The 25,027-nt window shown below is 52.3% G+C and overlaps 1 protein-coding gene across 4 annotated transcripts in view; it reads left to right on the top strand.

The window, feature by feature from the left end:
• VTI1A (vesicle transport through interaction with t-SNAREs 1A) overlaps positions 1-25,027 on the top strand; it is a 494,579-nt gene that overhangs the window by 7,534 nt on the left and 462,018 nt on the right. For all 4 annotated transcript variants that reach the window (XM_075348209.1, XM_075348210.1, XM_075348211.1 and 1 more), the window contains exons 2-3: positions 254-312; positions 11,671-11,781. In XM_075348209.1, the coding sequence (XP_075204324.1) occupies positions 254-312; positions 11,671-11,781 (170 nt within the window). The remainder of the gene's footprint in view (positions 1-253; positions 313-11,670; positions 11,782-25,027) is intronic.

Here is a 25,027-nt window from a genome sequence, read left to right as displayed (position 1 = left end):
TCCTCGTGGACTGTGGCAGGCTGTGCGGTCTCGGCAGCATCCTCGTGGATTGTGGCAGGCTGTGCGGTCTCGGCAGCATCCTCGTGGATTGTGGCAGGCTGTGCGGTCTCGGCAGCATCCTCGTGGACTGTGGCAGGCTGTGCGGTCGGTGGTCGCGGCAGCGGCTCTGTGGACTGTGGCAGGCTGTGCGGTCTCGGCAGCGTTCCCGTGCATGGTCTGAGCGCACAGTGATCACCGCGTTTGTCTCTTACAGAGGAGAAGAAGCAGATGGTGATGAATGTGGAGAAGCAGCTGGAGGAGGCCAAGGAGCTGGTGAGTGTATGAGGCAGGAGCGGTCACACAGCGCCCCCATCAGCTGTGGGGTGAAGCGGGGTGACAGTGGCCGAGGGTCGCCTCTTATGTTACTACCATTGTGCACATTTATTAAGTGAACCCCTGGAGGCGCTGCACAATGTGCCCCATCCCGGGGGGTTATTGTGAAATTACATCTCGCACTATCTGCTGCCGGACACAAATTGTGACATATTGGGAGGATTGTTCCTCCACCGAGGAGCCGGTCACAGGCCATTCCTGTTTGTGGTTTTATAAAGCTTAATCATGGGACTTGAAACGTTGGGTAGGATCTCTGCTTGCTGCCAGATGTGGCTGTGCACACAGCGCCATACACTGTGATGTGGCCGATCCCGGGAATTGCAGCTCGGAGCACACTCACTGTATGCGCTTGCCTATTTGGGCTAGCCCACATGACCAGGGTGGTATCACCTCTTACAGTGATGGCTTTCAGTACCTAACTTGTGCCTTTGGAGTGAGATATTTGCTCCTACAAGTTTAGGAATAAAGGTAATTTTTATAATAAAAATAATCCTAATAATTAGTAGGAGCGTGGATCTGGGGCGGTGGCAGACGTCCGTGGCTGTGTTACTGGAGACCGGCACACCGCCTGTTGCCCGCTGGACTCCCCGGTATCTTCTCTGATAACGTAGACGTGGCGCGATGTCCTGTGTTGTGCCGCAGTGACAAGGTCGCACCGGCCGGCTAATTCAAAGAGGAGCCAAGGGTGGAGGTGGTTCACGGGGCTCTGGTCCGGCACCCGGGGGCAGGACCATCTCTACTATTCAGGTAGTCCCAGTGTAGATTGTATCCACGTGTCCGTGTCCGCTGCTCAGAAACGTGGCTGCTGCCACAACATGGGGGGGGAGTTTTGTAAAACCGTTAAAGTTAATAAAAAACTGCATACCGATGCATTAGACCCAATGGGGCTGCTGTACTTATTTTGATAAGTCGTGTCTGAATGGCTGTACACTCCTCAAATTAAAATTACTATCTTGTGAATCCGGCCAAAGACTCCACTTAATATGAAGCAGGAAACGTTCACAAAGTATCATCCAGCCATTCTGCCGTGGATCTGAAGCAATGCACCGGCCTCATCAGGTACAAGCGATCTATTTACTGTGTGCAGTTTGTATGGTGAGATCTGGATCCGCTTTACAAGTCACTGGTGAAGACCGTGTTTGGGACATGAGCACCGTTCACCTGTCCTAAACTCCAGGCGTGTTACCTGCCGCCATACGGTGCCACAATCTGCGTCACTGGAATGGCACGAGGCGGCTTCAGCCTCCACATGTCAATAATTGATGGATAATCCTCGGCCCCATTCATTCTTCACCCTGTAAGGTGCGGCCCGGTGCATTTTCTGTTTTCATTTATTATTCCCCTTTTCTAAGAGGCATAACTTTAATTTTATCATTTTTAATTGTAACTGGAGAAAAACAAAGTTATTTTTTTTTTTTTTTATTTATTATTATTTTGTTTTTATTTTCCACACCATTTTCTTTTCTTCCCCTTAGGAGGCTTGTTCTTTATACTCCAGCGGCCGGACCCCACTGATCCGCAACTTATCACCGCTGCTTTATAATGACAAAACTGGAGTGGTTCTGGAATATGAAATGTCAGCTCCTGTGGGGTCTTCATAGCTGGGGTCTCGGCAGACTGGGGGCTGTGCATGGAATGAGCTCCGGCCGGGGGTCCGAATGTCCCTCATTCTGCTAGTAAAAATCATCAGTGCAAGGCTTTATCCAGTGCGGGGCTACTATGGACCACCCTGGGGATCCCGTCCAGACCCACCATCATCGGTATCTCTTCAGCCCCGGAGCCGCTGATACGTCATCAGTGCAAGGCTTTATCCAGTGCAGGGCCACTATGGACCACCCTGGGGATCCCGTCCAGACCCACCATCATCGGTATCTCTTCAGCCCCAGAGCCGCTGATACGTCATCAGTGCAAGGCTTTATCCAGTGCAGGGCCACTATGGACCACCCTGGGGGTCCCGTCCAGACCCACCATCATCGGTGTCTCTTCAGGCCCGGAGCCACTGATCCGTCATCAGTGCAAGGCTTTATCCAGTGCAGGGCCACAATGGACCACCCTGGGGGTCCCGTCCAGAGCCACAATCATCGGTGTCTCTTCAGCCCCGGGCCGCTGATACGTCATCAGTGCAAGGCTTTATCCAGTGCAGGGCCACTATGGACCACCCTGGGGGTCCCGTCCAGAGCCGCCATCATCGGTATCTCTTCAGCCCCGGAGCCGCTGATACGTCATCAGGAGGGGGCAGATGCCGGAGTCCGTGAAAAATGAGGGAGCATCCACATAGCGTCCCCCTGGGAAATGTGGCTTTTACATTCAGGAAGGTTTATTTTTTGGATGTTGTTGACTGTCTCCAGCATGTCCCCCACGAGGGGTGCACTGTGCCCCTGCTAGTCCCGCAGGGCAGGTGTGTGTGCCTGTGGTGTCTGCGCCCGGCCCCCACGGCGGCTAAAGTTTTAGGCAGGTGTGAATTTTTTTTTTTTTTTTTGCAAAGTAAGAAGCTTCCAATAATAGAAGTGATAATAGTTTATTTATTTTTATCAATTTGTAAAATACAAAGTGACAGAAGAAAAGAGGAATGTAAATCCCCTCAGTATTCGGTGACCGCCCGGCGCCCCTTCCTCTGGTTATTTGTACGGTCAGGGATGTTATAGGGTTGTTTTCATGTGACCAATTCTACCAGACAGGGCATAATGATCAGCATTTTCATGTGTAAGTGGAAACAGTCATTAACGTAAACAGATACAACCGTGTAAGAGGCCGAAGACTGAGCAATGAACAGAGAAACAAGGGTGAAGTAGCATATCGCAGGTCCCTCACCTGGTGCGACTGAGCGCAGCAGCAAGACGCCAGGTATAGTGCATCAGCGAGGAGTCTCCCAGGAAAAGGTGTCACATCAGACGGAGGATTCACGATGAGCCGATCGTAGAAGAAGCCTCAAGAAATGGGGGTGCCATAGACGAAGAAGCCTCAAGAAATGGGGGAGCTATAGACGAAGAAGCGTCAAGAAATGGGGGAGCCATAGACGAAGAAGCCTCAAGAAATGGGGGAGCTATAGACGAAGAAGCCTCAAGAAATGGGGGAGCTATAGACGAAGAAGCGTCAAGAAATGGGGGAGCCATAGACGAAGAAGCCTCAAGAAATGGGGGAGCTATAGACGAAGAAGCCTCAAGAAATGGGGGAGCTATAGACGAAGAAGCCTCAAGAAATGGGGGAGCCATAGACGAAGAAGCCTCAAGAAATGGGGGAGCCATAGACGAAGAAGCCTCAAGAAATGGGGGAGCCATAGACGAAGAAGCGTCAAGAAATGGGGGAGCCATAGACGAAGAAGCCTCAAGAAATGGGGGAGCCATAGACGAAGAAGTGTCAAGAAATGGGGGAGCCATAGACGAAGAAGCGTCAAGAAATGGGGGAGCCATAGACGAAGAAGCCTCAAGAAATGGGGGAGCTATAGACGAAGAAGCCTCAAGAAATGGGGGAGCCATAGACGAAGAAGCCTCAAGAAATGGGGGAGCCATAGACGAAGAAGCCTCAAGAAATGGGGGAGCCATAGACGAAGAAGCCTCAAGAAATGGGGGAGCCATAGACGAAGAAGCCTCAAGAAATGGGGGAGCCATAGACGAAGAAGCGTCAAGAAATGGGGGAGCCATAGACGAAGAAGCCTCAAGAAATGGGGGAGCCATAGACGAAGAAGCGTCAAGAAATGGGGGAGCCATAGACGAAGAAGCGTCAAGAAATGCGGGAGCCATAGACAAAGAAGCGTCAAGAAATGGGGGAGCCATAGACGCAGGGATCGGACAAGGCACCTCAGTGCCGCAGATGAGCACATCATGTTACTGCTCCTTGATATCAGCAGACGTCCAGCAGTGCCATCAGCTCAGACCAGTAACGCCATCTACTGTGCGGAGACGTCTGGTCTAATGTGTCCTCATGGAAGAATTGCGGCCAAACAGCCCAGACCTGCTACATGGAAATAAGACCGAGCGACTCAACTGCGCACAGACACCTAGGACCTGGGCAGAATAGTGTCAGCCGGTCTCTGGACGGAGCATTAGGAATATTCGTCTGTAACAGATGCAGATTGTTCCCAGGGTCTGGAGAGCGGCACAGTGAGGGTCTGCAGGAGCAGTGACGCCGGTGGGGGGGGGTCCGCAGGTTTGTGGCTGCATTTCAGCAAATGGAGCTATGGATTTGGTCAGGATTAATTGTGTCCTCAATGCGGAGAAATTCAGGCAGATACTTCTCCATCATGTGATCCCATCAGGAGGCGTCTGATTGGCTCCACATTTATTCTGCAGCCGGATAATGACCCCCAACATCCAGCCAATAACACTAATAACGAGGAGACCTGGAGGTGAGATCTTTCCTTCGAGACTCCTCGGGGATGCTCCTTGTGTCTTGTTGTTGGGCTCAGTCTTGCCATGGAGTGTGACTGGTGACATGATCTGTCTCCCACAACCTCACCTTTATGGGGAATTCATCTGTTCCTCACCCAGTTTTCCGCCTCCCACATATCTGTTTCTGTTTCAGTTAATTACAGTTTCCACATACATATGGGAATGATTATTCTCTCCTGTCTGGTGGAATTAGTCACTCATACACCTGAATCCAATCCTACAACATCCCTGACTGCCGGTGACGAGAAGTGATGGACTATGACCGAATACAGTGCACTGAAGTGATGGGCGGTCACTGAATACTGAGGACGGAGGAGACGGTCGGTCACTGAATACTGAGGACGGAGGAGACGGGCGGTCACTGAATACTGAGGACGGAGGAGACGGGCGGTCACTGAATACTGAGGACGGAGGAGACGGGCGGTCACTGAATACTGAGGACGGAGGAGACGGGCGGTCACTGAATACTGAGGACGGAGGAGACGGGCGGTCACTGAATACTGAGGACGGAGGAGACGGACGGTCACTGAATACTGAGGACGGAGGAGACGGGCGGTCACTGAATACTGAGGACGGAGGAGACGGGCGGTCACTGAATACTGAGGACGGAGGAGACGGGCGGTCACTGAATACTGAGGACGGAGGAGACGGGCGGTCACTGAATACTGAGGACGGAGGAGACGGGCGGTCACTGAATACTGAGGACGGAGGAGACGGGCGGTCACGGAATACTGAGGACGGAGGAGACGGGCGGTCACGGAATACTGAGGACGGAGGAGACGGGCGGTCACTGAATACTGAGGACGGAGGAGACGGGCGGTCACTGAATACTGAGGACGGAGGAGACGGGCGGTCACTGAATACTGAGGACGGAGGAGACGGGCGGTCACTGAATACTGAGGACGGAGGAGACGGGCGGTCACTGAATACTGAGGACGGAGGAGACGGGCGGTCACGGAATACTGAGGACGGAGGAGACGGGCGGTCACGGAATACTGAGGACGGAGGAGACGGGCGGTCACGGAATACTGAGGACGGAGGAGACGGGCGGTCACGGAATACTGAGGACGGAGGAGACGGGCGGTCACGGAATACTGAGGACGGAGGAGACGGGCGGTCACGGAATACTGAGGACGGAGGAGACGGGCGGTCACGGAATACTGAGGACGGAGGAGACGGGCGGTCACGGAATACTGAGGACGGAGGAGACGGGCGGTCACGGAATACTGAGGACGGAGGAGACGGGCGGTCACGGAATACTGAGGACGGAGGAGACGGGCGGTCACGGAATACTGAGGACGGAGGAGACGGGCGGTCACGGAATACTGAGGACGGAGGAGACGGGCGGTCACTGAATACTGAGGACGGAGGAGACGGGCGGTCACGGAATACTGAGGACGGAGGAGACGGGCGGTCACTGAATACTGAGGACGGAGGAGACGGGCGGTCACTGAATACTGAGGACGGAGGAGACGGGCGGTCACTGAATACTGAGGACGGAGGAGACGGGCGGTCACTGAATACTGAGGACGGAGGAGACGGGCGGTCACTGAATACTGAGGACGGAGGAGACGGGCGGTCACTGAATACTGAGGACGGAGGAGACGGGCGGTCACTGAATACTGAGGACGGAGGAGACGGGCGGTCACTGAATACTGAGGACGGAGGAGACGGGCGGTCACTGAATACTGAGGACGGAGGAGACGGGCGGTCACGGAATACTGAGGACGGAGGAGACGGGCGGTCACGGAATACTGAGGACGGAGGAGACGGGCGGTCACGGAATACTGAGGACGGAGGAGACGGGCGGTCACGGAATACTGAGGACGGAGGAGACGGGCGGTCACGGAATACTGAGGACGGAGGAGACGGGCGGTCACGGAATACTGAGGACGGAGGAGACGGGCGGTCACGGAATACTGAGGACGGAGGAGACGGGCGGTCACGGAATACTGAGGACGGAGGAGACGGGCGGTCACGGAATACTGAGGACGGAGGAGACGGGCGGTCACGGAATACTGAGGACGGAGGAGACGGGCGGGCACGGAATACTGAGGACGGAGGAGACGGGCGGTCACGGAATACTGAGGACGGAGGAGACGGGCGGGCACGGAATACTGAGGACGGAGGAGACGGGCGGTCACGGAATACTGAGGACGGAGGAGACGGGCGGTCACGGAATACTGAGGACGGAGGAGACGGGCGGTCACGGAATACTGAGGACGGAGGAGACGGGCGGTCACGGAATACTGAGGACGGAGGAGACGGGCGGTCACGGAATACTGAGGACGGAGGAGACGGGCGGTCACGGAATACTGAGGACGGAGGAGACGGGCGGTCACGGAATACTGAGGACGGAGGAGACGGGCGGTCACTGAATACTGAACATAAACTATTAATGTTAATATTAGTGACTGATTCTCACCTTTGCACAGTGCTGTGTGATATAGTTGCTTTTCTTCTCGCAGTCTCTGCTTGCGGTTGGTGAGTGCAGCGGTTTATACCCGGTTTGTAGATTAGTTACAGGTTTGCTTTGGAGGAATGAAAAATTAATAGAAAGATGAGACTCTCATGAAGGGGGGCACTGAGGCGCCAAATATCCGTACGAGCGCGAGTACTGGGGGTTTCACGCTGACCGCTCCTGACAACAGCTGACTATAGGGATTTTTCCAGCTGCCCAGAGTCGGGGGACACTATAGGAGAGGGATTCTTCATATTCCACTTGCTCCAAATCTTGCACAACCTCTTTAATTTGATGTAGGAGGAGACCGGACTGTATTTAGTGTAAGTGTTTATAGTAGAGGGTCATGTATCACTGAAGCCCCTGCAATGAGTGTATGATGGGGGTTATACAGGGAGGAGTGAGTGTATGATGGGGGTTATACAGGGAGGAGTGAGTGTATGATGGGGGTTATACAGGGAGCAGTGAGTGTATGATGGGGGTTATACAGGGAGGAGTGAGTGTATGATGGGGGTTATACAGGGAGGAGTGAGTGTATGGTGGGGGTTTTACAGGGAGGAGTGAGTGTATGATGGGGGTTATACAGGGAGCAGTGAGTGTATGATGGGGGTTATACAGGGAGCAGTGAGTGTATGATGGGGGTTATACAGGGAGGAGTGAGTGTATGATGGGGGTTATACAGGGAGGAGTGAGTGTATGATGGGGGTTATACAGGGAGCAGTGAGTGTATGATGGGGGTTATACAGGGAGGAGTGAGTGTATGATGGGGGTTATACAGGGAGGAGTGAGTGCATGATGGGGGTTATACAGGGAGGAGTGAGTGTATGGTGGGGGTTTTACAGGGAGGTGTGAGTGTATGGTGGGGGTTATACAGGGAGGAGTGAGTGTATGATGGGGGTTATACAGGGAGGAGTGAGTGTATGATGGGGGTTATACAGGGAGGAGTGAGTGTATGATGGGGGTTATGCAGGGAGGAGTGAGTGTATGATGGGGGTTATACAGGGAGGAGTGAGTGTATGGTGGGGGTTATACAGGGAGGAGTGAGTGTATGGTGGGGGTTATGCAGGGAGGAGTGAGTGTATGATGGGGGTTATACAGGGAGGAGTGAGTGTATGATGGGGGTTATACAGGGAGGAGTGAGTGTATGGTGGGGGTTATACAGGGAGGAGTGAGTGTATGGTGGGGGTTATACAGGGAGGAGTGAGTGTATGGTGGGGGTTATACAGGGAGGAGTGAGTGTATGATGGGGGTTATACAGGGAGGAGTGAGTGTATGATGGGGGTTATACAGGGAGGAGTGAGTGTATGGTGGGGGTTATACAGGGAGGAGTGAGTGTATGATGGGGGTTATACAGGGAGGAGTGAGTGTATGATGGGGTTATACAGGGAGGAGTGAGTGTATGATGGGGGTTATACAGGGAGGAGTGAGTGTATGATGGGGGTTATACAGGGAGGAGTGAGTGTATGATGGGGTTATACAGGGAGGAGTGAGTGTATGATGGGGGTTATACAGGGAGGAGTGAGTGTATGGTGGGGGTTATACAGGGAGGAGTGAGTGTATGGTGGGGGTTATACAGGGAGGAGTGAGTGTATGATGGGGGTTATACAGGGAGGAGTGAGTGTATGATGGGGGTTATACAGGGAGGAGTGAGTGTATGATGGGGTTATACAGGGAGGAGTGAGTGTATGGTGGGGGTTATACAGGGAGGAGTGAGTGTATGATGGGGTTATACAGGGAGGAGTGAGTGTATGATGGGGTTATACAGGGAGGAGTGAGTGTATGGTGGGGGTTATACAGGGAGGAGTGAGTGTATGGTGGGGGTTATACAGGGAGGAGTGAGTGTATGATGGGGGTTATACAGGGAGGAGTGAGTGTATGGTGGGGGTTATACAGGGAGGAGTGAGTGTATGGTGGGGGTTATACAGGGAGGAGTGAGTGTATGGTGGGGGTTATACAGGGAGGAGTGAGTGTATGATGGGGGTTATACAGGGAGGAGTGAGTGTATGATGGGGTTATACAGGGAGGAGTGAGTGTATGGTGGGGGTTATACAGGGAGGAGTGAGTGTATGATGGGGGTTATACAGGGAGGAGTGAGTGTATGGTGGGGGTTATACAGGGAGGAGTGAGTGTATGATGGGGGTTATACAGGGAGCAGTGAGTGTATGATGGGGGTTATACAGGGAGGAGTGAGTGTATGATGGGGGTTATACAGGGAGGAGTGAGTGTATGGTGGGGGTTATACAGGGAGGAGTGAGTGTATGGTGGGGGTTATACAGGGAGGAGTGAGTGTATGGTGGGGGTTATACAGGGAGGAGTGAGTGTATGATGGGGGTTATACAGGGAGGAGTGAGTGTATGGTGGGGGTTATACAGGGAGGAGTGAGTGTATGGTGGGGGTTATACAGGGAGCAGTGAGTGTATGGGGGGGTTATACAGGGAGGAGTGAGTGTATGGTGGGGGTTATACAGGGAGGAGTGAGTGTATGGTGGGGGTTATACAGGGAGGAGTGAGTGTATGGTGGGGGTTATACAGGGAGGAGTGAGTGTATGGTGGGGGTTATACAGGGAGGAGTGAGTGTATGATGGGGGTTATACAGGGAGGAGTGAGTGTATGGTGGGGGTTATACAGGGAGGAGTGAGTGTATGGTGGGGGTTATACAGGGAGGAGTGAGTGTATGATGGGGGTTATACAGGGAGGAGTGAGTGTATGATGGGGGTTATACAGGGAGGAGTGAGTGTATGATGGGGTTATACAGGGAGGAGTGAGTGTATGGTGGGGGTTATACAGGGAGGAGTGAGTGTATGATGGGGGTTATACAGGGAGGAGTGAGTGTATGGTGGGGGTTATACAGGGAGGAGTGAGTGTATGGTGGGGGTTATACAGGGAGGAGTGAGTGTATGATGGGGGTTATACAGGGAGCAGTGAGTGTATGATGGGGGTTATACAGGGAGGAGTGAGTGTATGATGGGGGTTATACAGGGAGGAGTGAGTGTATGGTGGGGGTTATACAGGGAGGAGTGAGTGTATGGTGGGGGTTATACAGGGAGGAGTGAGTGTATGGTGGGGGTTATACAGGGAGGAGTGAGTGTATGGTGGGGGTTATACAGGGAGGAGTGAGTGTATGATGGGGGTTATACAGGGAGGAGTGAGTGTATGATGGGGGTTATACAGGGAGGAGTGAGTGTATGATGGGGGTTATACAGGGAGGAGTGAGTGTATGATGGGGGTTATACAGGGAGGAGTGAGTGTATGATGGGGGTTATACAGGGAGGAGTGAGTGTATGGTGGGGGTTATACAGGGAGGAGTGAGTGTATGATGGGGGTTATACAGGGAGGAGTGAGTGTATGGGGGGGTTATACAGGGAGGAGTGAGTGTATGGTGGGGGTTATACAGGGAGGAGTGAGTGTATGGTGGGGGTTATACAGGGAGGAGTGAGTGTATGGTGGGGGTTATACAGGGAGGAGTGAGTGTATGGTGGGGGTTATACAGGGAGGAGTGAGTGTATGGTGGGGGTTATACAGGGAGGAGTGAGTGTATGATGGGGGTTATACAGGGAGCAGTGAGTGTATGGTGGGGGTTATACAGGGAGGAGTGAGTGTATGATGGGGGTTATACAGGGAGGAGTGAGTGTATGATGGGGGTTATACAGGGAGGAGTGAGTGTATGATGGGGGTTATACAGGGAGGAGTGAGTGTATGGTGGGGGTTATACAGGGAGCAGTGAGTGTATGGTGGGGGTTATACAGGGAGGAGTGAGTGTATGATGGGGGTTATACAGGGAGGAGTGAGTGTATGATGGGGGTTATACAGGGAGGAGTGAGTGTATGGTGGGGGTTATACAGGGAGGAGTGAGTGTATGGTGGGGGTTATACAGGGAGGAGTGAGTGTATGATGGGGGTTATACAGGGAGGAGTGAGTGTATGGTGGGGGTTATACAGGGAGGAGTGAGTGTATGGTGGGGGTTATACAGGGAGCAGTGAGTGTATGGTGGAGGTTATACAGGGAGGAGTGAGTGTATGGTGGGGGTTATACAGGGAGGAGTGAGTGTATGATGGGGGTTATACAGGGAGGAGTGAGTGTATGATGGGGGTTATACAGGGAGGAGTGAGTGTATGGTGGGGGTTATACAGGGAGGAGTGAGTGTATGATGGGGGTTATACAGGGAGGAGTGAGTGTATGATGGGGGTTATACAGGGAGGAGTGAGTGTATGGTGGGGGTTATACAGGGAGGAGTGAGTGTATGATGGGGGTTATACAGGGAGGAGTGAGTGTATGATGGGGGTTATACAGGGAGGAGTGAGTGTATGATGGGGGTTATACAGGGAGGCCGATCACCTCTATAACTGACCTGGGCTGTGACCGGAGCACGCGGTCGGTGCAGTCCTGAGTCCGGCTGTTGCACAATGTACAGACGTTTGCGCCTCTCACCTGTCCTCTTCTGTCTCCACAGCTGGAGCAAATGGACCTGGAGGTTCGGGAGATCCCGGCTCAGAGCAGAGGAATGTACAGCAACCGCATGCGGAGCTACAAGCAGGAGATGGGCAAGCTGGAGGCCGACTTTGTGAGTGTCCATGTTACTTAGCGTCGTGTGTTTATGGAGAGATGACTGCCAGCAGTGTTACTGTCCTGCGGGGATTGTTTTATTTTTGCTGCAATACATTTAGCAGTCGTTTTGTGTCTGCAGCCCCTGTACAGACCAATATGTCTCCATGGTGACCGGATACGTGCACTGTGAGGCCTGATCCTGCATCTGCTATCCTCTCCAGACTTTACAACACACAGATGGAATGAGCTGGCACTTAGGTCTTAATATTATTTATTCTTAAGTAACATGGCTTCCATGGAGCTAGACACATGAGGGGTCCCATATATCGGGTACAGAGGGGCGAGGACCCTGCCGTCACCGGCGTACAGGCTGCTCGGGGGCGGCATCGGAGCTGCACACACAGCTGGACATTCACACTGGCGACACTCATCTTATTTCAGTAAATCATTGCTGACCAGAAATGTTTAATTTTGGAAGGACTTTGGGGAACTTTTTATATAAATGTTCTAAAGGGCCACCCAGTGTGTAACCCCCCCGGAGTCCTGACCGGGGGTCTCCCGGTATAGTCTCTTTACCATACCAGGACACGCTGACATGCGTTGCCTTAATGGAACATCCCCTTTAAAAGTATTGTGTATAGCCTGTATACAGTGCATGGACCACACTCGGGAGGGATGACCCATCCTGCGTATGTGATTGACCCCGAAGCACACACAGTTGGGGAAAAATGTGCACTTGGGGGGCTTTGTACATGAGCGATAATCACCCGGATGATTTTTCCACCACAGCCCGGTGCACACAGGCCCCGCGATCCTTCCACAAGTGATGATTCTCGCGTTCTAACATAAAGACCCTCGTCTATCGATAGCACATCCTCATGTGTGTGTGTAAAATACCCGGCGCACGGCCCTGTAGTATACAGTCCTCGGCACAGTGGCTGAGAAGATTTCTTTTATAGGGCAAATAAGAAGTAACTAGTTTGTCAGCTGCCAGAGGGGGAAGGAGACTGATTCTGTCCAGCACCACAGGAGCAGCTTAAAATAATGAAAATTATAATGAAAAGAGCCCTTTAATAGACCTGGAACACTACAAAACCCCAGGATTGTTGGTAAGAGGGTTAATCTTTGGCGCAGCACCTATAGGAGCCCCCGCTCTTCATGGTCTTTGTGCTTTTTATCTGCAGGGGAAATAAATCCGTTACACTGAGCTCACACATCCCGTAATCCTCCACTAGATCGGATCCTGCAGAGATTCTGCAAACACAACTTCTATGTCCATTGTCAATAACTGGTTTCTGGATTTGCTGGATCCGTTTTTTTTTACCATGGAAGTTTATGGAAAACGGACCCGTTACCTGATTGATATTTATCTTCCATTTTTATTGCATTTGTGAAGGATCCGTTTTTTTTTGTTATAGGATCCATTTCAAATAGAAGATAAATAGGGATCAGCAAACGGATCCGTTCTCCATAAACTCCTATGTTAAAAAACCCCAAAATAATAAAAGTGCATCTGGCAGAAATAATTTTGCCACAAATCTGGTTGTAAGGGATGACTCCAGGACGGGAGGTCTGTGCCTTGTTCTTTGCTCGATCTTGCGGCCGCAGTTTTGATTTTCCAGACGTTTCATCATTCGGGACTTTTCACAGTACCAGGCTTTTTGTGCAGTTTTCGCCAGTTGCCCGGCGGGGGACATCATCTGTCTAATCTTATTTTTGGGCAGTTGAACACTGATGTGTGATATTTCGGAGAATTGTGCATATTTTTTTTTTCTTTGTTTATAGGAAAAAGTCCTAAAAATCTTTATAATGTGACACGTTTGTCTCCATCTGCAGAATACGGCGGATTTTGTACCTCAGGAGGTTATTGGAGTAACATTGTGCAAAATAAGATAAGAAAGACTGTGCCCAGAACGGCAAAAAAAAAGAAGAAATAAATTCAAAGCTGCCTTATATAAAAGGAACAAATTCAAGTACAAACCGAAAACAGAAAAGTCACAATTAGAATCATTTTTACCCCAGGAAAATAGTGCAAAGACAATGATAAATCTGGGCCCCGGGGCCATTCTGTGGGTACACACACATTCGGCCACTGCCATCCCATGTGTAGCCATATATATACCCCAGTGCCATCTCTCAGGTACACACATATACAATTGGGGCCACCCCATGGGTACTACATACACCCCAGTGCCATCCTGTTGGTACACACTTATTCGGCTACTCCCATCTCATGGGTAGCCACATATACGCCTGGCGCTGTCCCATGGGTACACACATATACGCCCGGCACCATCCTGTGGGTACACACATATGCGCCCGGCACCATCCTGTGGGTACATACACATATGCGCCCGGCACCATCCTGTGGGTACACACATATACGCCCGGCACCATCCTGTGGGTACACACACATATGCGCCCGGCACCATCCTGTGGGTACACACACATATGTGCCCGGCACCATCCTGTGGGTACACACATATATGCGCCCGGCACTATCCTGTGGGTACACACACATATGCGCCCGGCACCATCCTGTGGGTACACACACATATGCGCCCGGCACCATCCTGTGGGTACACACACACATATGCGCCCTTCACCATCCTGTGGGTACACACACATATGCGCCCGGCACCATCCTGTGGGTACACACACATATATGCGCCATGCGCAATCCTGTGGGTACACACACATATGCGCCCGGCACCATCCTGTGGGTACACACATATATGCGCCCTGCGCCATCCTGTGGGTACACACACATATGCGCCCGGCACCATCCTGTGGGTACACACACACATGCGCCCGGCACCATCCTGTGGGTACACACACATATGCGCCCGGCACCATCCTGTGGGTACATACACATATACGCCCGGCACCATCCTGTGGGTACACACATATACGCCCGGCACCATCCTGTGGGTACACACATATATGCGCCCGGCACCATCCTGTGGGTACACACACATATGCGCCCGGCACCATCCTGTGGGTACACACATATATGCGCCCGGCACCATCCTGTGGGTACACACACATATGCGCCCGGCACCATCCTGTGGGTACACACACATATGCGCCCGGCACCATCCTGTGGGTACACACACACATATGCGCCCTTCACCATCCTGTGGGTACACACACATATGCGCCCGGCACCATCCTGTGGGTACACACACATATATGCGCCATGCGCAATCCTGTGGGTACACACACATATGCGCCCGGCACCATCCTGTGGGTACACACATATATGCGCCCTGCGCCATCCTGTGGGTACACACACATATGCGCCCGGCACCATCCTGTGGGTACACACACACATGCGCCCGGCACCATCCTGTGGGTACACACACATATGCGCCCGGCACCATCCTGTGGGTACACACATATATGCGCCCTGCGCCATCCTGTGGGTACACACATATATGCGCCCGGCACCATCCTGTGGGTACACACACATATGCGCCCGGCACCATCCTGTGGGTACACACACATATATGCGCCATGCGCAATCCTGTGGGTACACACACATATGCGCCCGGCACCATCCTGTGGGTACACACATATATGCGCCCTGCGCCATCCTGTGGGTACACACACATATGCGCCCGGCACCATCCTGTGGGTACACACACATATGCGCCCGGCACCATCCTGTGGGTACACACACATATGCGCCCGGCACCATCCTGTGGGTACACACATATATGCGCCCTGCGCCATCCTGTGGGTACACACACATATGCGCCCGGCACCATCCTGTGGGTACACACACATATGCGCCCGGCACCATCCTGTGGGTACACACACATATGCGCCCGGCACCATCCTGTGGGTACACACACATATGCGCCCGGCACCATCCTGTGGGTACACACATATATGCGCCCTGCGCCATCCTGTGGGTACACACACATATGCGCCTGGCACCATCCTGTGGGTACACACATATGTGCTCGGCACCATCCTGTGGGTACACACATATGCGCCCGGCACCGTCCTGTGGGTACACACATATGTGCTCGGTGCCGCTCCGTGGGCGCCCACATATAGTAAAGGTGGGGTCCAGACCGCACTGTGTTATGAAGTGCTGAGTGCACAGCGCCTCCTAGTGGAGCTCAGAGGGAATAAGAATGGCCACATTGTTGCAGTTTTCTTCCCTCCTTCTCTTACATGTAGATTTTGGCAGTGCTTTGTGCCTGTAGAAAATGTGTCACAGAATTGATGAGCTTCTTATTGAAAAATCCTGCATGGTAGGTGTGGAGGAGCCTGTGCACTCCTCTGCTGCAGAGCGGCCACGCCAAAAATCAGTGGTAATTGTGCAGCGTGAGACCTCACCCCCATGGAGGGAGATCGGGGGCCACCAGACACCCCTTGCCGACCTCCGGTGCCCCTGGCCTCAGCTCTGGGGCAGCAGCAGGGAATATAATGCAGTTTTGGAAAAAAAAAAGTTCTGTCAAAGGTTTTTGGGTGGGTGCAAAACAAAAAACACAGTCAACAATGTATCTGTGCCCCCCCTGGAAAAGGAGGACAGTGAGCACAAAGCGACTCCTCTTTTGGATGTGCCTGAATCCTGTTTTGGCTTCAGTCGGATGTGCTGTGCTCCTAAAGCGTGCTGTGCTCCTAAAGCGTGCTGTGCTCCTAAAGCGTGCTGTGCTCCTAAAGCGTGCTGTGCTCCTAAAGCGTGCTGTTCTCCTAAAGCGTGCCGTGCGCCTAAAGCGTGCCGTGCTGCTAAAGCGTGCCGTGCTGCTAAAGCGTGCCGTGCTGCTAAAGCGTGCCGTGCTCCTAAAGCGTGCCGTGCTCCTAAAGCGTGCCGTGCTCCTAAAGCGTGCCGTGCTCCTAAAGCGTGCCGTGCTCCTAAAGCGTGCCGTGCTCCTAAAGCGTGCCGTGCTCCTAAAGCGTGCCGTGCTCCTAAAGCGTGCCGTGCTCCTAAAGCGTGCCGTGCGCCTAAAGCGTGCCGTGCGCCTAAAGCGTGCCGTGCGCCTAAAGCGTGCCGTGCTCCTAAAGCGTGCCGTGCTCCTAAAGCGTGCCGTGCTCCTAAAGCGTGCCGTGCTCCTAAAGCGTGCCGTGCTCCTAAAGCGTGCCGTGCTCCTAAAGCGTGCCGTGCTCCTAAAGCGTGCCGTGCTCCTAAAGCGTGCCGTGCTCCTAAAGCGTGCCGTGCTCCTAAAGCGTGCCGTGCTGCTAAAGCGTGCCGTGCTGCTAAAGCGTGCCGTGCTGCTAAAGCGTGCCGTGCTGCTAAAGCGTGCCGTGCTGCTAAAGCGTGCCGTGCTGCTAAAGCGTGCCGTGCTGCTAAAGCGTGCCGTGCTGCTAAAGCGCGCCGCGCTGCTAAAGCGCGCCGCGCTCCTAAAGCGCGCCGCGCTCCTAAAGCGTGCCGCGCTGCTAAAGCGTGCCGCGCTGCTAAAGCGTGCCGCGCTGCTAAAGCGTGCCGCGCTGCTAAAGCGTGCCGCGCTGCTAAAGCGTGCCGTGCTGCTAAAGCGTGCCGTGCTGCTAAAGCGTACTGTGCGCCCGGCCCTTCTTTGCAGCGTTTTTCGGCTCCTGCCTCAGTGTTTGCACAGCACTGTACGTCCCTCTGATCGGTTTTACCCCACAGTCGTATCCATGGTGTTCGCCACGTGTTCGCCCCTCTGCGCTGCTGCAGGCAATGTGGTAGGAGACATTGATTGACCTGCTTGTTTCTCCGGTTTCTGTGCCACAGCTGTTGGGGTCATCAATGCTCTGTAATGCAGGCCAGTTGTGCCCCACGGCTGCAGACGGTCACGTCCTCCCACACTACTAATGCCCTTGATGAAGTCCGTTGTTGGTGGAAACGTTGGACCTTTTGCTGCCGGATCAAAATTAAATCTTCACTTGATGCATCAAGATCTTCTTCTCTTTCATCCTTTGGGTGCTGAGGTTTGTATCTTTGGCCTGCGGTCCTGTCCCCTGTACACGTCAGGAGCAGCGGTGCCGGCCGACCTTCCAGAATTATCACCCGCAAGATCCTTCCCATCACAACCGGGCACAAAAAGTCCAACAGTTTCCGCCTTTTTGTGACTTGCTTGTGGCGGTACCCGGACGATAATCTGCAGCCGCACGACCTGTGGTGTCACAAGCCTCCTTCAGACGGACGACCCCAGCCGCTGCGCTCCTCCCAGGTGAGAGTAGGATGGTTATACAGGTACAAGCTCGGCCGGTCCTATGTCCACACGGCACTCCACCGCTCCTCGTCACTCCACTCCACCGCTCCTCGTCACTCCATTCCACCGCTCCTCGTCACTCCACTCCACCGCTCCTCGTCACTCCACTCCACCGCTCCTCGTCACTCCACTCCACCGCACCTCGTCACTCCACTCCACCGCTCCTCGTCACTCCACTCCACCGCTCCTCATCACTCCACTCCACCGCTCCTCATCACTCCACTCCACCGCTCCTCGTCACTCCACTCCACCGCTCCTCGTCACTCCACTCCACCGCACCTCGTCACTCCACTCCACCGCTCCTCATCACTCCACTCCACCGCTCCTCATCACTCCACTCCACCGCACCTCGTCACTCCACTCCACCGCTCCTCGTCACTCCACTCCACCGCACCTCGTCACTCCACCGCTCCTCGTCACTCCACACCAGGGCTGAGAAATTAATATACAAAATAGCTTTCCTAAACCGGACGATGACTACAAATATCAGTCTGGAGTCTGGAGTCCTGTTCATGAACCTGGAGGCTCTGGATGAGCGACGCCCGGTCCAGGACAAGTATGAAAGGGACTGAAATGGAGAAAATCAATTCACTGAGGATAGAATCTTAGGAGGGACCCCCGGGGTCATAGTGTGCAGCCCCCGGCTCAATGCAGGAGTCACTAAACCATGCCGGACAGAAGATCGGCACCACACACCGTCATGGCCGAAAGTGTTGGCACCCTTGAAATTGCTTCAAAAAATGAAGTATTTCTCCCAGAAAATTATTGCAATTACAGTTTGTGGGTTATTTTATACACAGGGTTATTTACTTTGTGTGTATTGGAACAAGAAATCTGAGGGGGGGGGGGAGGCAAATTGGACAATTTCACACAGAAAGCCCAAAAATGGTCCAAGCAAAATTGTTGGTGCCCGCAACTAATATTTGGATTTATTTATTCCAAAGGGTGTGTACTCAATCAGGTGCCACCTATCCCCGTCCAGAAGCTTCTTCCTCCTCTCACCTGGAATCTCCGACTCTTCTTTATAAATATCTCCAGGTGTCTCATATCTGAAGACGTCTTCCCTTCCTTTTCCTCCCCCTCCTCTCTTCTCTTTCCTCTTTTCCCTCTTTACCCCCCTCTTTTTTCCCCCCTCTTTCCCTCCTTCTTCACCACCCCCTCCCCCCCCGCACCCCCTCTTCCCACCTATCTTTTCCTCCCACTCACCCCCTCTTTTTTTCCTCACCCCCCCCCCCCCTCTTTTTTTCCCCTTCTGCCCCTCCCTCTCCCCTCCCTCCCCCCTCCCTTCCATTTCTGGGGCTTCTTGAAGTGTTTGGGGTCATTGTCCTGCTGGAGACCCCTGACCTAGCACGCACCTCCGGCTTTCTGACACTGGGCTCTACATTATCACCCAAAATTCTTTGGTAATCTTCAGATTTCATGATGTCTTTACAGTCAGGCCCCCAGTGCCAGAGGCAGCAAAACAACCCCAAAACATCTCTGACCTCCACCATGTGTGACTGTAGGTGCTGTGATCTTTACTTTGTAGGCCTCATTCTGTTTTCGATAAACAGAAGAATGATGCATTTTACCATGTAACTGTATCTTGGTCTCAGCTGTCCACAAGACGCTTTCCGGGAAGGATTTTGGTCACTCATGTACATTTTGGCTTTTTTTCTGTCTCTGTGTCAGCAGTGGGGTCCTCCTGGGTCTCTTCCATAACATTTCATTCAAATGTAGACAAATAGTTTGCTCTAACACTGATGCTCCCTGAGCTGCAGGACATCTTGAACTTCTTTGGCTCTCGATTGGGCTTATCCACCAGCCTGCATTACAACCTTTCATCAATTTTTCTCTGCCGCCTACATCCAGGGAGATTAGCTACAGGACCATGGATTGTAAACTTCTTGATTTATGTTTCGCTCCATGGACAAAGGAACATCAAGATCTCTGGAGATGGACTTGTAATCTTGAGATTGTTAATAATTTTCAACTATTTTGGTGGTTCTCTAGTCCTCAGACAGTTTTCTTCTCCTCTTTCTGTCCTCCATGCTTCGTGTGGCACACACCGACACACAATGCAAAGATTGAGCCAACTTCTCCCCTTATTATCTGGTTTCAGGTGTGATTTCCATATTGCCCACACCTGTCATTTGTCACAGGTGAGTCTGAATGAGCATCACCTGCTGGAAACCAAGTTGTTTACCCACAATATTGGAAAGGTGCAAATAATTTTGTTTGACCCATTTTTGGAGGTTTGTGTGAAATTATGTCCAATTGACTTTTTTTTTCCCCAATACCCAAAGGAAATTTATTTTCTGGGAGAAATACTTCATTTTCTGAAACAATTTCAAGCTGCCAACACTTTCGGTCATGATGGTATTACCTCTGTCCTTCACTGCTGTGGACATTGTATAGTGGTAGCGCTGACAGGGTATAGTCTATGGTGGCCTGTGTCCTCTAGGGTGGGAGAGAGTCTGTGACACACTTCGGGCTTCTTCACCCCCACCCCCACCCCACCTGCGCCCCCTCCAGAGACATTCTCACTTTAGTCAGATACACACTTGATCTCTGGATGGATACAATCCGCCCTGTATATTAAGCAGCGGCAGATTCCACGTCCTCCTTTCAGTGGAACATGCAGATCTTCCACTTTGCATTGCAGAAGGTGAAATCTGCGGCACTATCTGCGGCACTATCTGCGGCACTATCTGCGGCACGATCTGCGGCACGATCTGCGGCACGATCTGCGGCACGATCTGCGGCACGATCTGCGGCACGATCTGCGGCACGATCTGCGGCACTATCTGCGGCACTATCTGCGGCACTATCTGCGGCACGATCTGCGGCACGATCTGCGGCACGATCTGCGGCACGATCTGCGGCACGATCTGCGGCACGATCTGCGGCACTATCTGCGGCACTATCTGCGGCACTATCTGCGGCACTATCTGCGCCGTTGACTGCTGATTTTGCTGCTGCTGATTTGCTATGGGATCATCCGCAGCATCTCCTTCCCTCGTGGATGTGCACCCTAAGGCTATGTGCGCACTAGACCGTTTTTCTCGCGGATTTACCCGCGGATTTGCCCCGGAAATTTCTTGAGAAATGTCTGCAATCTTTGTGCAGACATTTCCCATGAAATTCAATGAGAAAAAAAAATAGCTGTGCGCACTGTGCGGATTTTTCTCAAGAAAATTTCTTGAGAAAATTTTCTCGAGAAACTTTCTTGAGAAAATGTGCATGTCCATTAATTTCCGCAGGTACCTGCGGTATTCCGGGGGTATTCCGCAGGTAGCAATGATGTGCGGTATACCACCGGAATAGCCGCGAATTACCTGCGGGAATGCTCATCGCTGCCTGCGGTTTTGCAGGAAGCGATGTCATTATGTCAGGAAGAGGAGCAGAGTAAACACACGTCACACTCCCTGGACGCTGCACAGAAGCACTTCCGTGCGACCTCCAGGTGCCCGTGCAGTGTGTGTCCTGCTCCGGCCTCGCGGCTGCCTGCCCTGCAGTGTCAGTGTCTGCCCGCAGTGTCAGCAGCCTGTCACGCAGCAGCGCAGGCAGACACTGACATCCTGCAGTGCTGGGAGCCGCGGGGATGACTATCGCTGCTGTCAGGAGGTGAGATCATTACCTGCTGTGACGATCTCCTGCCTCCTGACGTCGGCGCTGTCACTGCTGTCTATGCCCGTCTCGCGAGCGGCCCGAGACTGTCACTAGCGGTGACGTCACGGGCTCTCGCGATAAGTCAGTGACAGCGCTGACGTCAGCAGTACAGGAGATGATCACAGAAGGTAATGATCTCATCTATGCTCCTGATGGCAGCGCTCGTCATCCCCTGCAGTGACCTGAGCTGACCTATTGATGTTAGCTCAGGTCACTGCATTGCTCTCCCAGCCAATGGGGAACATTCTGTTCTTCATTGACTGGGACAGCGACTATGGTATGGATCGCCGTGCCCCCCCCCCCCCTTATTGGATTACGCCGGACGTGGAATTGATTGTGCTCTTTTCAATAAATTGGTTAAAGAGGGAATGTTTTGGGGAGTGTTTTTTCAAATAAAACTTTTTTTGTTGTCTATTTTTTAATTATTACTGACTGGGTTGGTGATGTCGGGTATCTGATAGACGCCTGACCTCACCAACCCCAGGGCTTGATGCCAGGTCACATTACACATCTGGCATCAACCCCATATATTACCCCGTTTGCCAACGCACCAGGGCGTGGGATGAGCTGGGGCAAAGCGCCAGGATTGGCACGTCTAATGGATGCGCCACTTCTGGGGCGGCTGCGGCCTGCTATTTTTAGGCTGGGGAGTGTCCAATAACAGTGGACCTCCCTAGTCTGAGAATATCAGACCCCAGCTGTCCGCTTTACCTTGGCTGGTGATCCAATATGGGGGGGACCCCACGTTTTTTGTTTTAAATTATTTATATAATTTAAAATAACAGCGTGGGGTGCCCACTGTTTTGGATTATCAGCCAAGGTGAAGCTGCCAGCGGTGGTCTGCAGGCTACAGCCGTCTGCTTTACCCTAGCTGGCTACAAAAAATGGGGGGACCTCACGTCATTTTTTTTTAATTATTTATTTATTTTATGGCTAAATACAAGGCTAAGCACCCTTTAGGCTACTTTCACACATCCGGCTTGAGCTCTGCGGCTCAATCCGGCTGTGCAAGCTATGCAACGGATGCGGTGAAAACACCGCATCCTTTGCATAAGTTTTTCCTGTGCGGCCAGTCCGGTTTTTGCCGCTTGCGGCATGCTACTGAGCATGCGCAGTGGCAAAAACCGCATGCGGCGGCCGGATGCGGTTATTGCCGCATCGCGCCGCATCCGGCCGCCATAGGCATGCATTGAAAAATGCGCCGCATCAGCCGAATGCGGCGCGATGCGGTTTTTTTTGCCGCACGAAAAAACGTGCCAGGCAACGTTCCATCCGGCCGCCGCATCGGCTACATCTGCCGCATGCGGCAAAAACCGGACGGAACGCAAGGCCATGCGGCACAATGCGGCACTAATTAAAGTCTATGCAGGAAAATCGCAACCGGCAGCAAAAAAAACCGGTTGCGATTTTCATGCAAAGTGCCGGATTGTGCCGCATAGCAAAAACCGGAGGTGTGAAAGTAGCCTAAGTGCCACATGAAAGTCACTAAAGGGTGCCAGCTTAGAAAATGCAGGGAGGTGGAACATTATATAGGTTTTTCTCATCTATCCCTCTATCTATCTATTCATCTATCTATCCCTCTATCTATCTATCTATCTATTCATCTATCTATCTATCCCTCTATCTATCCCTCTATCTTTCCCTCTATCTATCCCTCTATCTATCCCTCTATCTATCCCTCTATCTATCCCTCTATCTATCCCTCTATCTATCTATCTATCTATCTATCTATCCCTCTATCTATCTATTCATCTATCTATCTATCCCTCTATCTATCTATCCATCTATCTATCTATCCCTCTATCTATCTATCTATCTATTCATCTATCTATCTATCCCTCTATCTATCTATCTATCTATTCATCTATCTATCTATCCCTCTATCTATCTATCTATCTATTCATCTATCTATCTATCCCTCTATCTATCTATCCATCTATCTATCTATCCCTCTATCTATCTATTCATCTATCCATCTTTCCCTCTATCCATTATCTGTCTATCGATTATCTTTATTATTTATTGCAGGGACAAACCTGCGGTAAATCCACGGCAAATCCGCGGCAAAAACGCATGCGGATTTGGTGCGGATTTTTTCCGCAGGTCCGGAAATCTTTCACTGGCAGAAGTTTCTCAAGAAATTTTCTTGAGAAACTTCACATTTCTAGTGCGCACATAGCCTAAATCTTGGAGGATTGTCCCCCCATCCCCAGATTTCACCGGATCAGACCCCTAATAAAAAAGTGACAAACTTTATTGAAGAGGAAGAGTTCAGCTCTTGGGGGGTTTCTTATTTCATTTTGGGGTTTCTTTAATTCTGTGGATTCTGTACAATAAGGGGGTCCGGAGTATATGAGCGGGGGGGTCCGGAGTATATGAGCGGGGGGGTCCGGAGTATATGAGCGGGGGGGTCCGGAGTATATGAGCGGGGGGGTCCGGAGTATATGAGCGGGGGGGTCCGGAGTATATGAGCGGGGGGGTCCGGAGTATATGAGCGGGGGGGGTCCGGAGTATATGAGCGGGGGGGGTCCGGAGTATATGAGCGGGGGGGGTCCGGAGTATATGAGCGGGGGGGGTCCGGAGTATATGAGCAAGGGGGGTCCGGAGTATATGAGCAAGGGGGGTCCGGAGTATATGAGCAAGGGGGGTCCGGAGTATATGAGCGGGGGGGTCCGGAGTATATGAGCGGGGGGGGTCCGGAGTATATGAGCGGGGGGGGTCCGGAGTATATGAGCGGGGGGGGGTCCGGAGTATATGAGCGGGGGGGGGGTCCGGAGTATATGAGCGGGGGGGGGTCCGGAGTATATGAGCGGGGGGGGTCCGGAGTATATGAGCGGGGGTGTCCGGAGTATATGAGCGGGGGGGGGGGTCCGGAGTATATGAGCGCCCCGTCCTTTGTCTTCCATAGTGTATTGCACTTTCTTCCTTTGCTTTGGTCCCTGCAATGTGCTGTGCAGCAGTAATCTTCTGCGCAGCGTCTGTGCGGCGGTGATAAGGTGGCGCAGTGCTCGCCGCCGGCCTCTGGGTGGCACTCTCGCTGCTTTCTCCGTGTTTCATGTGCGGCTTTATTATTTGGCGATGACTCCATATTACCGTCTGATGAATTATATATTTCTGGTGGGATTTGCATTCCTATATTGGCTGAAGACACGGTGTTGAATGTTTTATTAACCATCCCCATGCAACTGTCAGCCTATTAAAGCGATCCCGTGGACCCTGCGCGGAGGGATAAGCAGAATACATCCATTCCCTCAAATTGTCTTCCCGGCTGTTTGTTGCTTTGCCGTTGTTTGTTTTTTTGATGATGGGTTTTTATTTTTAAGCTAAATCTGCGGCCATTTCTAAATTACCGTCAGATTAGAATTGTGGCATTTCGGAAGATGAAACGTTTCATTGTGAATGGATTGGATTTAGTGGAGGTGA

The sequence above is a fragment of the Anomaloglossus baeobatrachus genome, chromosome 5 (assembly GCF_048569485.1).
Source record: "Anomaloglossus baeobatrachus isolate aAnoBae1 chromosome 5, aAnoBae1.hap1, whole genome shotgun sequence".
Taxonomy (NCBI): Eukaryota; Metazoa; Chordata; class Amphibia; order Anura; family Aromobatidae; genus Anomaloglossus; species Anomaloglossus baeobatrachus.
The sequence above is the reverse complement of the archived record's forward strand: the minus strand, read 5'-3'. Positions and strand labels throughout refer to the sequence as shown.